Raw genomic sequence first — 18,557 nt, forward strand, 5'->3', positions numbered from 1 at the left:
ATTTCTTGTGTATTGCAAACAGTTGTCTTAACCATTTCGGTTATCCGAGCACACCTCCAGCACCAATACAAACTTATCTCATGTAATCACAGCTCTTATTCTCACACAATTAGTGATTTCCATTGAGAGACAAACAAATATTATATCCATATACGAGGGTTGGAACTTTAATAGTGGCAACTATTTATTTATAGCTTGTACAAAAGTTTAACTGATCTTCAGAGTAGTCACCAGCATTGTGTATAACCTGTTGCCAGTGATGTGGAAGTCATAGGATACTCTTAGCAGTGCCAGTAAGTTGACAGTTCGAGCGGCGTGGTCTATTGCCTGACGAATTTGTAGCAGTTCTGAAGCGAATGCCATGAAGTGTTTCCTTCAGTTTGGAAACTGAGTTGAACTCAAGAGGGCTTAAGTCAGGGGAGTGCAGTAGGTGGTATAGCACTTAGCACCCCCATCAGTCAAACAAATCAGTAACAGCTTGCACTGTATGTGCTTGAGCATTGTCCTGCAGAATGATGGTCAGGTCCTGAAGAAAGTGTCATCACTTCTGTCTTTAAGCTGGTCATAGGTTGTGTTCCAAAAATGAACAGCACACATCCTGCGTCTATTTCTTTTCCCCCGTCTATCTCCTACCTCCGCCTCTCTTTCACCACCTCCACCTCCTGTCATCACCCAAAATTCACAGAGGGTAGATTTGGATTCAGTACTAAGGCCCTTGGAATAAAAGTCTACAGTTCCAATGACTCCAAAGTCTCACATAAGAATGTAGGTAGAACAATAACCACAGGTTTGTATGCTGGAGTATGCCTTACCTGGAGAATGGCTGAATCATGTTTTATCATGATAAAGCACTTGCACTCACAATAGGCTGTACACTAGGTTTCTTACGTTTTTGTAAGGTAGAGCTCAAATCCACTCCGATGCTGGTTCCCCAACAGCATTGTTTTGAATGGATTCTAGAACTTCCTAAGTTGATGAAAATCATTGTACCCTTTTGTTTGAAATACAGGATAAAAAAGAAGTCATTAGGCAACAAATGCGGTGAATACAGGCAAGGAGACCTTAATCTGATGTTACTCCACATCAAATAATTAATTACATTAGATCGCAGGTACACTATATAGTGGACCATTAAATGCAAACATTCCAAATGGAATAGATAATGAACTTTTTGGACTGTCATTATGAAGAAAGATGCAGTGTTTCAGTTAATTTTCCTAATTTCATCAATGACCTGTGACAAACCATCTATAGCAATGGCCATGATATGTCCAATGCAACCTCAGAACAAGCAATCATTTTCTTGGAATGTGCTTTGGAAACAGATTACCTTTGTTGGTTTTGTTGATCTTGCAACACCCATCTGTTGACTGGTGTTTAGTATCCAGCTTGTAGTAATCTACCCAAGTGTTGTCTCCTGTTATGATGTACATAGATTACACATTTCTTGACTGAATATTTTGAGAATTTCCTTGCACTAGGTAATACACACCTGTTTTGTATCTAGATCAAGTTGGGTGAATTCTATGGGAACATACCTCTTTCGCAGCTAAATGTTTATGCAGAATGAAATGTATTCAGTCTTTGATATACCTAAGAATACATCACAGTAAGTCAAATGCTGATCCTCTTTACTTGCTTTGTGCACAGTAAAAATGTTTTTTTTTTGGAACAAGCAGTTTGGGTCCATCTTAATAAAATTCATCACTGATGGATGCAGAAACCACAGTGACTTTCTGCTAACCTATTCTAAATAGTGTTGTCTGAAGGTGATCAATTATGACATGAGACATTGTTGCTGAGTTAGGTTTCCAAGAAAATTTTGTGAGAAATCTGTTTTTCACCAAACTGTTCCTTTAAAACACTCATTATAAAATTAATAAACTACAGAGCTAATTTCTAAGCTGCCATTGTTTTAACAATAACAAATTTTAAAACACAACTAATGTCACATCCCAACAGCACCATCTAGTGGTTGTAAAAACTGAAGTTTACATGCTTGTTTGCTTACTTCTGATAAATACAATATTCCATTGTCGCTGTTGTTCTGATAACAATGCACTGCGGCGACTACAGCATTACTAAACATGTAAGGTGAATTCGCAACGGTGAGTAATGACTACCATCAGCTGTAGAATGGAATGACGAGAATGAAAATTTGTGCCAGACCGTGACTCAAAGCCAGATTACCTGCTTATCGTGAGCGGTCGCCTTACCATTTGGCTATCAGTGCACGACGCATGGCCAGACCCAAACTTCCGTATGTCATCAACCATATGTCTACTATCTGTACATGCACATCCATTATATGTATTCCCGTGCAGATCAGACGTTGTGCTTGAAAGCCACATGCCCAGTATCGGCAGATAAATACAATATTTCAGTGTTGGTGTCATTCTGACGATGACGCACTGCGGCAACCACAGCCATTACTAAACACAATTTGCAATTGTGAATTCATCACATGCGTTTAGTAACAGCTGTCATCGCTGTAGTGCATCATCATCAGAATAACGCCGACACTGGAATGTCATATTTATCTACCAATACTGGGCATGTGATTTTGAAGCACAACGTCTGATCTGTACGGGAATACACATAATGAATGTGTGAGTACAGATAGTAGACATATGGTTGACGACGTATGGAAATTTGAGTGTGACCGTGAGTAGTGCACAGATATCCAAATGGTAAGGCGACCACTTGTGATAAGTGGGAAATACGGGTTTGAGCCCTGGTCCAGCACAAATTTTGATTGCCATCATACCATTCTACAGCTGATGGTAGTCATTACTCGCTATTGTGAATTCATCTTATGTAGTTCGGATAAGGTGGCCTCAGGCTTGCAAACACTATTTACTTTTGCAACTGATGGTTCATTAACAAGAGAAAGAATGCTACCGTGCAAGTCTATTTGCAAGAGTTGCAACCTTCCCCAAGAACTGAGGATTACTGAGTGTTTATGTTTGCTGGTGTTCAAGGGAAAACCTGCTGCATGATGTGCCTGAGTATCTGCAGTAGGTCATTGTGGAGTGCAATTGTCACTGGTTTCACCAGTAATTTTGCATTTGTTTTTTGGCTGAATAGATGGCTTTAAAATATTTGTACATTGGTAATATTTCATCTTCAACAGATTGTTTTTGATAAAGAATCAACGTTGCAGGTTGGAAGGTAACCCAAGCACTGGTTGTGGGGATCTGAATCCAGACACTTCTGCATCCACTTTCCAGCCCAGCCTGGCCATGGAAGATACAGAAACTTTATTAAATGGTATGGGGGAAAAAAAACACATGTGAAGGGAACTTCTTATTAAAGTGAGAATTTCTCCTTTTTTTCAAACTTATGCAGATCCTAGCAGGTTGGCTATATCTTAACAGCATGAAGTCAGCACTGTTACCTGACTGCTAGCATGCTGTAACCATTCAAATTTATTACGTTGTACTTTCTGCTACATGTTTAACTTGTGGCAATGTTAGGCAATAGAAGACAAAAACCTGCCCTTGTACAGAGCTACAAGTTATGTGCAGGTTTTGATTGCAAAGGTGAATAGTAACATAAACAAAATACCGCTGAAAGGTGTTTGAATTTATACTACTGTTCACTTACATAATCAAGGCATCCACATAATCAAACTTAGTATTAAAATAGTTTTTTTGTCTTCTGCTGTGACAGAGTCACAAGTAACAGAAGTCATACAAACAATACATGCATGCCTTACTAATATGTTGATTGCCACAGGGCCGGCAGCAGCCACAGCAGAACCTCATTGCAGAAGCCACGTGCCCACCAGCCTGGCAGTGAAACATTCATCATTATGTATTTGACAATTGACATGTTAACTGACATACACCCACTTGATGGAGGTATAAATAAATGTGACAAGTTACAGCAATTTGTATTTTCAATTGATGTTCAAAACAGTTAGGGTCAAGACTAATCTAAAATGTTAGCATCAAAAGATAAGGTTGAACATATAACCATGTGATCACCTCCATCAATGTGACCCACCTCCATCAGCCATTGTCCCTTCCCACACACAGTTTGTGTGGTAAAAGATGTCTCAGTTTCATTTGACGGTGTCGACTGTCTGCTCATACGATGAAATGGTGGTTGTTATGCACAAATGAGTCAAGTGGAGTACACCACCAATGGTTTGCAAAGGGAAGTTCAGTGGATTTTTTTTTCTAATTTTTACTTCAAACTGCATCTTTTTCTAATTTTCACTTAACTTATCATGCCTTATTAAAATGTACTGTGGCACACTGAGAATTTATTTTGTGCTGTTCATAATGTGTACCTGGAACATCTATACTCTTCAAAGCTGTTCTTATGAGCTCTATGCAATATAGTAGATGTGTGTTAGGGAATTACCTGCAATTTTTTTTTTTTTGAATGTATACAGTCAAATGTACACAGAAGATAACCCCAGCTAGAAGAGGGTTTTTATGGTTATCTATGAGTGATTGTACATTCACTAGAAAAAGAAAACTATTTTAGTTCAATAACTGCAATAAGATCAAACAGATATGTACCAACAACGGATGAGAAGGTATAATAGAAGTGTTATTGCTATAATCACAATAGTCACTATTCTGTACAACAAGGTCAACACTTTTTTTTTTTTTTTTGCAAAGTATTCATCCTTTATCCTGCAAGATCTTCCTCTGAAAGTCAGAGCCTATGCATAGCCTTCATTACTAACATCAGCTTCAGCAGATTGACAGTATCCAAATAAAAGAACTTTGTAACAATTATCAGATGTCACAGTTGCAATTGGCTTGACTGTTAGTAAGCAATTATGTTAACACTTTTGCTAACTGATGGTGGCTGTATTTTGTAATCTAATAATAAATTCTCTACGGAATCTCAATGGTTCTATGTTTATATCTCTTGGCAAATTTGAAAATGCCTGCTTAAAGTTCATGAGAATTTTGATTTTCATAAAATTATTAAGTGTTTTTGTTGTTCTTAATTGTCATTTGTAATATAGAGAATGTTAGTTCAATCTTGGTTTGGGTCTTCCGCTCTAAGCATTCACACTTGTCGGACATTCTGATAAAACAGTTACAACTGTATGAAACAATAGAGTTGGATTAAATGAGTGCTCAACTTACAAGTTTGTTTTGATAGGAAACCATATTTCAACATATTCACACTACTGGAATTTATACTGAAGCCATTCAGGTTCAGTATTGTGATATGTCCAACAACTTTTTAAAAAAAGTACTCTTTGTGAATGAAGTCAATGGAACGATGTCATTTTAGATAGTAGTACACTTTCAATTGAATGTGGTCCCGAGCCTGTATCGAAAATCAAAAACCATGGGTGATACTAAATACACTTGTTCTTATTGGAAACTGCTGTTTACTGTATTTGCAAAACATATTACACATAAAATTTGAGAACCCATTGCATTACGTGTGCCTTATTGAAAAGCTGTCAACTTACTTATGAACTTACACTTAACACACACAGTATTTTGTATTACTTTTGAAAAATAATGTTTCCATTTTTTTTCGTTTCTCATTCACTTTTTCCCTGATGAAAGCACTCATTTTCCAGAGTGACCACCAATTTTTTTCCTGCATGCTCAAACAACAGATCAGCACATTTCAGGGTATGCTTGATAAAAGGGTCTCTAATAATCTTGTCTTTGTTATCCTCCTAAACCAAGCACATGTTCGCTGCTGATACATCCATATTATTTAACTGCCCAAATCCCAGTCAGTAGTGTTGTTACTAACCACTTGCAAATTCTTATATCATCAATGTCTTCACAACCAGATATGTGTTTTACAAGATCAATCAGACAAGCAGCAGTATCACATTTCAGTGTGTGCAGTTTTTTTCGATTTGCCAACAATGAATGACACCAATTTTTATTCACCCATTGAATTAGTGCAGAAAAGAAGAGCTTTGTTAACTATGCTTATGTCTGGTATCATACACTTTGGTCAGAACGTTTGTATGGTCCAGCACTCCCAGGATGGTCCTATTAAATAAGCTGTATAAAATCTGCTGCAGTAGAAAATTATTCTGTTAGAGGCATCTGAAGACTTCATCACAAAAAACTAGCTGCATTTTTGTTCAAACGAGGTTTCTATCCCTAAACAGCAATTTGATACAGAGTTAATATTATCAAGCTTGATACAGTCACGTTGTTTCAATATCCAGGTGTGACACCTTAAAGTGATATGAAATGGAATGAGCACATGAGGATTGTGGCAGGAAAGGCGAATGGTTGACTTCGGTTTATTAGGAGAATTTTAGCTCCTCCCGAACAGGCCATGAAGGCCCAAAGGTACCGACCAACCGCCATGTCATCCCCAGTCCACAGGCGTCACTGGACGCGGATATGGAGGGGCATGTGATCAGCACACAGAGCTCCCAGCCGTATGTCTGTTTCACAGCACTTAACATCAGTGATCTGACGGTAACCGGTGTTACCACTGCGGCAAGGCCGTTGGCTGGTTCATCTGTACAGGAGACTGCATATAGGACACTAGTGCCACCTATTCTTGAGTGCTGCTAGAGTGTTTGGGATCCGTACCAGGCTGGATTGAAGGAAAGCATCAGTGCAATTCGGAGGTGGGTGCTAAATTTGTTACTGGCAGGTTTGAACAACACGTAGGTGTTACAGACAACAACAAGGGCAAATACAATGAAAATTGGGAACAAACTTGTTTGAAACACCAAAACACGATTATGTTTTGTAAATAGTGTGATAATGTGACCTCCATGTGACCAGATGAGAGGAAACGTTCATGCCAACTAAAAACGCGAACTGTAAGTAATCACTTATTTACATAAATAGCGAGAAGTGAACTGTTTTATAATCTTAGAATAATATATATCAAAACAAAAGTGTATCAGACTATATAATTATAGATCTCACTGATGAAGCCATAAAGTGCAAAATGCAAAACACATCTAGGAGAATAAAATACAGTGCAGCAAGACAAAGCATTTTTTTATTTTTATTTACAAAACCAATACTTCTGTGCCTGCTGTGGAAGATAGCTACACAAATGAACTCATTACAAACATGCTTTGGGAACTCAAATGGGAATCCTTGCAGGGAAGGTGACATTCTTTTCAAGGAAACAATTTAGAGAACCGGCATTTGATGCCAACTGCAGAACGATTCTACTGCCTACAACATACGTCGAGTTTAAGGATCAAGAAGATAATATACGAGAAATTAGGGCTCATACAAAGGCGTATAGACAATCATTTTTCCCTCACTCTACCTACAAGAGGAACAGGAGAGGAAATGACTAGTAATGGTACAGGGTACCCTCTGTCATGCACTGTATGGTGGACTGTGGAGTTTCTATGTAGATGTAGATTTCTCGAATCCAATAGCAATGGTGAAAATGAGTCACTCATCCTGATGAAGTATAAAATTTCCCTTCAGTCTTCATAGTTTCTTGGAAATCTCCTTCCTCTATTAACATCGGACCTGATATGGGAGTTCTTTATGCTCTTTTCTACTGAAACCTCAAGTGCAGCATGTCAACTAGTCACTTAGTTTGAAGTTTAAAGGCACTTACATTGCACACGCGAGCTTAGCTGTCAGCTTTGGTTGCTAATTTAACTGCTTTTCTTGAATCCTCTATGTGTGTCTATGCCATAATCCTGAAAGCCTTACAACAGATTCGCCCTTTTCTTACTTATCTAAAGAGAACAACCCCATTAGAAAAGCTAAACCTTTTTAAGTGTGTCGAAAATTAACCCAAGTTATTAACAAATTATAGAAAAAGGCAGCATCAAATTTTGTAAAAAAGGTATCCAACTGGTGTACTGAAAATAACACACTGACTATAGAAGGTGTAGCAAGAAATTTGGAAAACAACAGGAAACTGCTTATATGACTATTATAAATAAGTTTCTCAGGAATATTATGTTGGACATCACCGAACATTAAGAGTGGCTCTGAGGGAATAAATTTTTAATCTATGACAGATTGACTGTCCTGCACTTGTTGCCTAGATACAGTTTTGCCAGTTTTTATGTCATCCAGTGCCCACATTTGGCAACATTCAAGGTAAAGGTTGGTTTATTAACATGTCAACTACCACTGATGTACACAGTGGAGGTTCACACGTGGCGCTGTGTGTTTAGTACAGTATATATGACGGGAGGTCGAAAAGTCTTTAGCCTAACATATACAGAATGACAGAAATTTCATAATACCAACTTATTTTTCAATATAATACTCTTGTACACTAATACACGTTCAGAAAACTTCTGCAAACCATTCAAATAAAAGGTCTTCGATTTTGAGTCAAATCAAGCATTCACAGCATCATCATCGTCAAATAGTCATCCTTTGAGATCTTTGTTTGGGAAAAGAAAAATGTCCGATGGAGCCAAATATGGAGAATTTGGTAGATCACATAATTCAAACCCACAGTCATGCAGAGTTGCAGAGGCTTCATGCGCCGGTGCGTTGTCCTGATGCAAAAGAACTCCACGCGCCAATTTTCCATGCCTTTTCTTCTTTCTCTCTTCTCTCAAAAGGCGCAATAGTATGATGCATTGGTAGTTATGACATTTTGCAAGTAATCCACCATAATTATCCCTTCTACATCCCAGAAGACCGATGCCATCTGCCTAATTTTTGCGCCAGGAATTTTTTTAGGGTAGGGGATGAAGGATGTTTCCATTGTTGTGACAGTTGTTTTGTCTCAGGATCAAAGTGGTGAAACCACGTTTCATCCACTGTCACATACCTTGCAAGAAATCCGTCTCCATCCACTTCAAATTGGATTTCTTCACAACACTACACATGATCCCATCTCTGATCTGGATTCAAGTCTTTTGGGACCCACCGAGATGAAACTTCGTGCATTTCCAAAATATCCACGACAATGCCACGAGCACGCCCATGGCGTCGGGTTGGGCTGTTGTGGCGGAAGAGACCAGACAACGAAGTGGAGGCTGTGCCCTTTCAAAGGGACCATCCTGGCATTTTCCTGGAGTGATTTAAGGAAATCGTGCAAAACCTAAATCAGAACTGTCGGATGTGGGATTGAACCGTTGTCCTCCCGAATGCAAGTCCAGTGTGGACCACTGGGACACCTCGATCAGTACGCCCATGGGAGATTCCAAATGTAGTTCCAGTGCGCTGCAACATTGTTCGAGGATCCTGCAAAATCATATCATGAGATGCAGACACCGTTTCATCCGTGGCAACGACAGGCCTTCCACTCCCTGGTGCATCTTCCACACTCGTTCTACCACATTTGAAGTCGGACACCTAGTTTTTCACTGGTGCATAAGATGGAGCCCTGTCCTCAAGTGTATTCCCATGTCCTTCACAATTTCCTTGGGCGTCATTCCCTTCAAATGAAGATATTCAATCACAGAGCAGTTCCTGATATTTGCAAATTTGCTTACACTACGGTATACAAAGCATCATAGTGACAAAACTAACGAAGCTGGAGCTGAAATTTGACTTGCGTACCCACAAAGGGCACCATAAAAGTAGGTGGTGCAGTTTTTGAGAGATATTTTGCTAACTATCTCGGGCTAAAAACTTTTCAATAGCCACTCGTGATGCAGCACTGTGTGTTAATTTTTGACACCACTCCACATGAAACCAGGTACAACTTTTTGAATTTTATTTCTTGCAGGTGTACAAAAAACCACAAAATATGGTACCAAACAGAGTGGATCATGTGGCCACTGTCAGGCACCTGGTTTCTGACTTGAAAGTCTGCTGTCAGTCCCATGGTAGTCAATGTGCTCCATTTATTTAAGTGAATAGCACCCATATTCCAGATTTGTAATTATTTCATCAAAGATGACCATAATGTTGGTGTCTAAGTAAAGAGCTGCTACTTTATTTGTTGATATTTTTAAGTGTCATAAGGGGACTGATGACATGTTAAGTCCCATAGTGCTTAGAGCCATTTTGTAAGTGTGGTAAGCCTATTATTTTTCCAGTGTAATATGTTTGTGATTGGGCTTTCTTCAATGTTATTTGAAACTTATGGTATTTATTGTCAACTCTTTAAGTGGTATTTGTTGGAGGTTTAACACAGTAAGACAGGTTTTAAATTTGGAAACTGTCTATGTCATGTTGCAGTTTAATTAATGGTGCACTAATTATCCAAATATACTCATGGTGCACTAATTACCCAACTGTAGTCATATAGTATTTAAGAACAGCAACACTTCAGCAACTTTCAACAAATTTTATACATAATTTCAAACCGTTATAGAACTTTTTCTCACTGACAATCCATGGATGGAAGTAAGTTTATGACTTACTACATTTCTGCTGTTTGTGCAGTAAGATTTCAACATCAGGCAAGACATTTTCATTGGGCTGCGAATGGCAGCTTCACACGTCTATCTCAACCAGGACATAATGTGACACTGAAAATGTCTATGGCAATGCTTCAGCATTGTCGCATCTCTACAGAAGACAATTGTTTCTGTAGCAGCTGTTTACACTCGAACTGAAAGCTGCAACAGCTTCCCCGTCTTGACTAATTGCATTTGCAACATTTTGCAGGCAGTACCAGCAAAATCATACTGTACAACACACAGTTCATGAGGTACGTCAAATGCTGATATGTATGTTTCATACGTGAGAATTTGATACTATGAAGAATACAGGGGTGGGGGCATAGTGCTACTTGTTCAGAACTAGTCTGCTTTATCAGAAATGTTTGGAATACTGTCTTTTTCATTTGCTGAGGTTCATGATTGTATTGAATTATCCTAAACAATGATTTCAAAACAGGATACCACCATACATCATGAAGACTTCACACTTGTCATAGTTATACCAGTAGCAAATGTGTGACAGAGACGAAAGATTTGCTGTACCAGTGGCAAAATTAATAATCCTGTATGCCTATTTGCTGCACACGGGGTGTCCCATTTATCTTGGCCACCCTAAATAACTGTTTGTCCACATGTAAATTGCAAAATGTTTCAAGCAAATGTTCTTTAGCCTTCAGTGGGGCATCAAACAGCAAGGTTGCCTTCGTTGTAGCTTTGTTTTTTAAAAAGATATGAACAGCGGTATGACTTTTTGAAACGGCAACCTGTATTTTTTATTTGGTAATTCATTTCCTCTCTTAAAGACTTATTCAAAAATGCATCACAGTGTATCATTCACTGAAACACAACATTATATTGACTTTGAGTCCGGGATCACAAACTCATCTACTTGCTGGAGTTGTCAGAAAAAAAAGGGAAACCAAGTAAAAATATAACACAAAATTGACTTTGACTCTCCTGTACCCTTGCCCAGTAGAACATTCAAAGGTGCTCAAACTGGTGACCCTGGACACCGATACACTGGTGCACTCATTCAATGAAAGAATTATTGTGTCCAGTGTTGCCTGCTGAAGAAAATTACAAGCAAGCACAATATGTTCCTGTATGTCCTCTGGAGTTGTTGGAATATCACGATAGACGTCTTTAATGCATCCCCAAAGAAAAAAGTCCAGAGGATTTAAATCAGGAGATCTAGCAGGCGAAGTAACTGTTCCTCCTCGACCAATCCATCTGGCAGGATACCTTTGGTTCAGAACACGACGGCCACGCAAGGCATCGTGTGCTGGACATCCGTCATGTTGATACCACATAAGCATTCTGGTTCTTAGTGGCACTTCAACGAGAAGAGGAAGAATTTGTCTGAGAAAGTTGGCATATGCTGTGCTGTTTAGACTACCATTGATGAAATAATGGCCAATAATTGCCGAGCATCCCCCACCGGACGTTAACTCTCCATTGACGCTGAACCAATAAGACGTGTTCCTTGTAGAATGAAATTTTCACTCTGCAGTGGAGTGTGCGCTGATATGAAACTTCCTGGCAGATTAAAACCGTGTGCCGGACCGAGACTCAAAACTCAGGACCTTCGCCTTTTGCAGGCAAGTGCTCTACCATCTGAGCTCCGCAAGCACAACTCACGCCCTGTCCTTACTTCTGCCGGTATCTCGTCTCCTACCTTCCAAAACTCACAGCAGCTCTCCTGTGAACCTTGCAGGAGTTTCATATCAGCGCACACTCCACTGCAGAGTGAAAATTTCACTATGGAAACATCACCCAGGCTGTGGCTGTCTCCACAATACACTTTCTTCCAGGAGTGCTTGTTCTGCAGGGTTCGCAGGAGAGCTTCTGTGAAGTTTGGAAGGTAGGAGACGGGATACTGGCAGAAGTAAAGCTGTGAGGATGGGGCGTGAGTTGTGCTTGGGTAGCTCAGATGCCCGCGAAAGCCAAAGGTCTCGAGTTCAAGTCTCGGTCCAGCACACAGTTTTAATCTGCCAGGAAGTCTCGTGTTCCTTGTATTTACCTGTCCTTTGTTTGAGAAGGAACATTCATCGATAAATAGAACATTGGAGTAGTAGTTCAGGTTGGTGAGGATTTGCTGCTGTGCCCGCTGACAGAACTGTACACAATTCTGGAAATGATTCCCATGCAATTCTTGATGTAGGTGTACATGGTAAGGATGGATCCGGTGACATATAAGAATACGCTGTACATTGGTTTTAGGAATGCCAATCACGTGTTCACGCTGTCGTGTGCTCACATGTGGATTCACAGCAGCAGAAAGCGAGAACAGTAACTTCAGCAGCTTTGTCTGTGCGAGTGCTACGACAACTGCAGTGCCGTGCTTTGAAACTTCCCGTTTCCTGAAGCATCGCAGCAAGACAAGGAAACATCTGTAGGGGAGGTGGGTTCTTGTCAGGATATCACTCTCTGTACAGTTCCGCTGCCTGTGTAGCATTTCGCCTACCTTCAACAACAACAACAATAATAATAAAAGAACCGTTAGCTATGTCGATGCAGTTTGTAGGGAGGACAGCCTTTACTGTATGCCTACTCTACATAAAAGTTCTTAAAAGGACTAAACTACTGTACTTAATGTACCTGTACCTAAGAAAACAGTATTGCAATTATTGTTGTGCTAATTTACATTCTCCATAGATGAATAGCATTTCTACCTTCTCTTTGTTGGTGTACATTTAACTTACACAAACATTCAACTGATGATGGTTAACGGATGTGCATTCTACTTATGTTTACATTTGTCCTCCGTCAACGTCAGCACGTGGATGTGTTCCATTACCCCCAGTACCTGCACTAAATGCTGGAACGTTAATGTCAACGTTGTGCTATGTAATTAATAACATTATGTTTCAGTGAGTTGTACACTGTGATACATTTTTGAATAGGTCTTTAGGAGAGGAAATGAATTACCAAATAAAAAATATGGGTGCCATTTAGAAGTCATACCGCAGTTTGCATCTTTGTAAAAAAACAAAGCTACAATGAAGGCAATCATGCTGATTGATGTCCCCATATGGCTAAAGAACATCTGATTGAAACTTTTTGTAATTTGCATCTGGACAAACAGTTATTTAGAGTGGTCACAATAAATGGGACACACTGTATGACTTACAGGTTCAAAGAATGTTCTTTGTAACACTACCTGCTCAATAGACCAAAGTAGTTTATATATATATCTCTCTCTCTCTCACACACACACACACACACGCACACACACAGCACTACCCTCACAAATGTTCAATTTTTTTTAGAGACCCAAAAAAACTCTTGCAATATGAAAACATATGGTCAGTTGATTTGAATGATCAGATAAAATGTGTAACAAAGTATGATATAAAACTGGACCATAATCACTCCTATCACTCAGAAACTAATTTCACAAAGTAAACTCTACAGACATTAATTGCATTTCACTTATATGACAATATTTTTGAAGATCTGAACGCTAGTTTATCAGCAGTTTGAATGTCACCACTGAAATGTCAACTATGATGAGAATTTTTCCATTAAGCATACAAAAAAAGTTTAAAAACAAAAGTAGACTACTTGCCACTAAACAATTTCAAAGGAATGTTTGTTTTTCAAAGCAAGAAAGGAATTGGGGTTAAATATCAATAATGTTCTGAATTACATGTCACATGGTGTGAGTGTAGGTGCAATACATTACACACAGCCCGTGTCAACAGTATCTCAAAAAGTAGTGTGCTTCGTACTGTTACAGCCATTATTGACCAATACGAGGATTTATAGTTTCCCAAATGCAAGACAAATTTTGCACCTTAACAGAAACAAAAGTAAAAATAGGTTTTTCTTACAAACTTAAACACACATTTCTCATTTGTGTCAACTACCTATAAAATCAGGTCAAATTTAAGACACATCACATCAATGATTCACAAAATTCAAAGGCCAATACATAATGAATACAGTTTTATGAAAGTTTAGAATTCATTAATTTCCTGGCTATGCACTGACAAATGAAATTTTCAGTACCCATGAATTATTTTCTGCCCTTTGTAATTTCTACATTCTGCACTGAAATCCACATCATAACAACTCACAGGTCAAAAATAACTGCATACCAGACTTTCATATTTTAACATATTGTCAGTTATGAAGATGGTGCTCTTGAAATCGGTCAAGTAGATACTAGTTAAGGACAGGGCTGAAACTTCTCAGTTCATGCAGGTCTCTGAGATAAACGTTGTACATACTGTATGAAAATTGAAGGTGGTTGAACTGGGAGTGTCTTGCAGATTAGATCAGTTCATGCGGAATGATCCTACAATACCAGTGGAAACCACTGACCAACGTGATCCTGTAGCACAAATCCAGTACTTCAGTATTATACCTATATTTATCTCTGAAGTGAAGTTTCCAAGCAAGAAAATGAAGCCTGGAAGGAGCAATCCGAACTTACTTTGGCTGTTATTGATTACAGACGGTAATAATGCAATACTGTTGAAACTGGTACTTCTAGGGGTGTTAAATACACAAGGGAATTGAAAGAATAGCTGCCACACTTGAAAAGAGCCCGTCAGCAATCACATGGCATGTATGAACACCAACCCCCCCCCCCCCCCCCCCCCCCCCCCCCGCAACCAGAAAATTTTAAAAATTGAAAGCCTGGAGGAGGCCTTTAAAAACTATATTTCAGATATTTTCTGATACTTGACATTGTAAATATGTTCTTATTTTCTTGCTGAAATTAATCGAAAACATTTTTAATAAAGAAAATGCCTTCAGCCTCACTGCCACTAACTTCCCACAAGCGGAATGTATATCTGCACATCCACATTTACTTACTGCTGCCTCCCACAAAATGGGAAGAATTTCTGCCTTATGGAGAGCATTGTTTGTCACCACCATTTCTTATGGTGGCAGCTGACAGCTTCCCAAAGTCAGGTAACGAATCCCATTGCTGCTGCAGAGTTTGGAAATGTGAGACTTTTACTGTTGGTGCAAAATCACAGCATTTTTTGTAGGAAGGCATGCTTCTGTGTAACATATTTATAACTTACATTCCAGAGGCACTCCTCTGCTTCAGAATGATAAATCAATCAATGTTACTTGTTGTCATACAGGAACCTACATAAAGACAACATGCGGCACTTAAGACAGAGCAAAAACAAACAAGCACTGCATACCAGCATTCAGCAGTAGCAGGCCAGGAAAAATGTTCCCGTATGGCAGCTGCATGACAATCTTTTTATGTTGCCAAGATGTTTACAGACTGTCATTAGCATCAGTAACCCAGTACGACTCGCAGACAATGTTGCAGAACAGCTTTCAACGCAATGTAAACTGCACCTTCAGTAAGCCAAGGTGACGAAATCATTCAGAGACGCATTTACTTTGTATTCACAAAGGAAGTTATTACAGTCTATAAAATATTTTAATAGCATATGATTAGAGAAACATTAACAGTAGCTCTTGACTTAAAACCATTGACCAGTAATAAGCATTTGCGCACTTCTTTAGTAACTTCCTGTAATCCGCAAATAAGGTGATAAATCTGTAACGATCACAATCTGTAGTAGTTGGAAGACGTGCAAATAACTGACCAATTTCTGTCCACACACACACACACACACACACACACACACACACACACACACACACACAAATTACTATCATCGACATATAAACTGGGGAGGCCACAGCACATAAAAACAATGATGAGAATCAATAAAGGAGTTTTTCTAAAACATGCATCAACCATGTTCACAGGACACTATCCACCTGAAGTGTTCATTAACAGTCAAATTTCATGGAAAGCTCATTATAGGAGTGGGTGTAATGGATTAAATCAAACTGTATCTCCAAACTCTGTATTAGCAAAATTGTCATCTTTTAAAACTATACAATACATCCATTCACAAATACAAATGTTTAATATTCTAAAACAAAGCAATAAAAAACACCCTTGAGCTCTCTCCAAACATAAAATGTGATGTATTACAAAGCTACTATACACTGTAGAACTTCACGCAAACTTGAATGGAACAGTATTATTTGAATTTACTACATTGAATACGAGACTAAAATAGGTCTATACAAAATAAGCAACATTTAAACTCTTTCTAAATTTATGTATAAAAACTGAGAATGGGAAATTTTTAATAAATGTGTATATTTACAAGTGAGTTACACCTAAAAATCTGATCAGTCATATCAATTTACAGTACAATGTGTGCTGCACTGTAACTATGAATAAATAAATGTCCACATGGGTCTCACACATCTCATTACGTATTAGCTTTGTAGCTCACTAAAGTGTCTACACGATGTAATGATGTGGAAAATGTGCGCAGCTTTACTTCTTGCGAGTTTGTTATAAATGCAGGCTCTGTCTCATTCCATTTCTCTGGCACTTCACAATCAGCAGTAGTGTATATCAAAACATCAAACGAACCTGCAACAATTTCAGCACAAAAATATAACAGCTACTTTTCAACCGTTAAATATACGTCAACTACATCTATTATTTTAATGTAACACAGCTTTTGTTACATTTGCTGAACGCTTAGAAAAATAACTAATAGGCCATTAATGATGTTAGGTAACATACAGAGATCTGTAGTGTGAAAGACCAGCTGCAACATCAAAAATTGTAATGTGGTTAATCAAGGAATGAAGCAATTTTTAAACATATTAGATCTTTACACAATTAGAACTATAAGTTACAGTTGTATGTCACACAGAGACTTAATGTTTAAAGTCAGCACATTTCCCACTATAGGTATCAGATTTCCTAGACGAGTATGTGACCAAGTAACTTCCTGTTTTCATTCATTAATGTGCTACAGCATCATATTCTGGGGAAAGGAATAATTGGTGCGAAGTGTGTAAGGGTATGTGGCGTCCACTCTAGAACCTCTTCAGTAAAGCTTGGAACAATTAGCGTTACTGGCAATCTTACATTAGATTTGCTCTACCTTCAAGTTTGCTACCCATCAGTTAGAAAATAGTACCATATATGACTATATTACACGAATAAGAAATGATATAGCAGCCCTATATACCAATGAACCTTACTGTGACACAAAAAGTGAGATTTCGACAAGTAACAACGAACTTTAAGTAACCAAGCACTTATCTTAATGTCAAGATTTTTTCCTTTACTGTGGTAAAAAAGGAAAACACTCACATATACAATCCAATAGTGGTAAATAGCTAATGGACGCCGCGATTTGTCGTAGCACATCTCTTATTTCTCTCTGAATGACCTGAAGATCTTTGTTTCCAATTTCTTTGTCTGGATTGTCACAACTCGAACTATTCTCGTACTGGACTTTGAAATCCCATCTTTCCATGATTTCTTTGGTGTCCACATCAGTGATTGTGAGTGCAATTTTTTCCACTTTCTTATTCAACAACCACTCTGCAAAGAAAAGTGTGAAATAGATAGTTGCGCCATAATTCAACATCCACACACTACAACCTACTTGTTATTTTCGTTTCAGCAAGCGAATCGTGTAACGTACCTTGAGCTTGGCCAAGTACCTCCTTAAGAAAATCTTTAACTTTCTCGTCCTGGGACATAAGAATAGTAACACCGAAGTACTCAGCACTGCTGAAAGTTTCCGAGGGATAAATACCTCTCTGATACAATATACTGTTAATCCCATAATCTAAAAGGATAAAATAATGGATAATTAACTTATCCTGATCTGAATATAAGCTAGGTAGCATACAATATAAACATAAATCGATACACATTAAAAACCGTTACAGCACAAAACCAAAAACTCACTCAGATATTCCGCAACAAGTTTAGCTGATCCTTTAAGTGTTATGCAGTTTGTGTTTTTCACAGCTGCTTCTGTCATTCTGGATCAAAGCAATGAACGATTAACACAGAACATAAGACTCGATACTACTCCAACGTAACAAACCGTCTCTCTGTTTGGACGCTTCGCGCCGAATTCAGCGGGCCAGAGATATTGTAACTAATCAAAACATTACATTGCGTGACTAGTGTGAAATCGATCTTTGAGCCATGGGATCATTCACAATATTTCTCACGTAGTGGAAATCTGCAACGTAAATAAAGGTGACCATTTTTTGCAATAGTAGTACTAGTAGTTTTATTCGTCTGTAGATCTTCTTTACAAGGATACCGGATATTTCATGCGAAATGTAATCGCTTGCCAGTCTCTATGTGCAATGTCACAATATGAAAACCACATAATCTATAAAATACAGTGCCATAGTGTTGAAATATAACATGCAATAT

General features: G+C 38.5%; 1 protein-coding gene across 1 annotated transcript; it reads right to left on the reverse strand.

Annotated features, from left to right (window-relative positions):
• Positions 1–16,133: 16,133 nt before the first annotated feature.
• On the reverse strand, positions 16,134–18,246 carry LOC126418851 (mitotic spindle assembly checkpoint protein MAD2A). Its single transcript, XM_050085838.1, has 4 exons — positions 18,075–18,246; positions 17,806–17,952; positions 17,469–17,702; positions 16,134–16,733 (listed from the first exon to the last, which is right to left on the reverse strand). Exons 1-4 carry the CDS (start codon positions 18,148–18,150, stop codon positions 16,567–16,569), a joined length of 624 nt encoding a protein of 207 aa, XP_049941795.1. The 5' UTR covers positions 18,151–18,246; the 3' UTR covers positions 16,134–16,566.
• Positions 18,247–18,557: the final 311 nt, after the last annotated feature.

Source organism: Schistocerca serialis, chromosome 9 (genome assembly GCF_023864345.2).
Source record: "Schistocerca serialis cubense isolate TAMUIC-IGC-003099 chromosome 9, iqSchSeri2.2, whole genome shotgun sequence".
NCBI lineage: Eukaryota > Metazoa > Arthropoda > Insecta > Orthoptera > Acrididae > Schistocerca > Schistocerca serialis.

Bases quoted from the DNA above. Each gene is read 5' to 3' on its own strand.
- LOC126418851 (XM_050085838.1), bottom strand. From the start codon at position 18,150: ATGACAGAAGCAGCTGTGAAAAACACAAACTGCATAACACTTAAAGGA. The intron at 17,703-17,805 runs GTACGTTACACG...TTTTCTTTGCAG, and splicing joins GGTACTTGGCCAAGCTCAAG to AGTGGTTGTTGAATAAGAAA. The intron at 16,734-17,468 runs GTGAGTGTTTTC...AAATTGTTGCAG, and splicing joins ACCACTATTGGATTGTATAT to GTTCGTTTGATGTTTTGATA.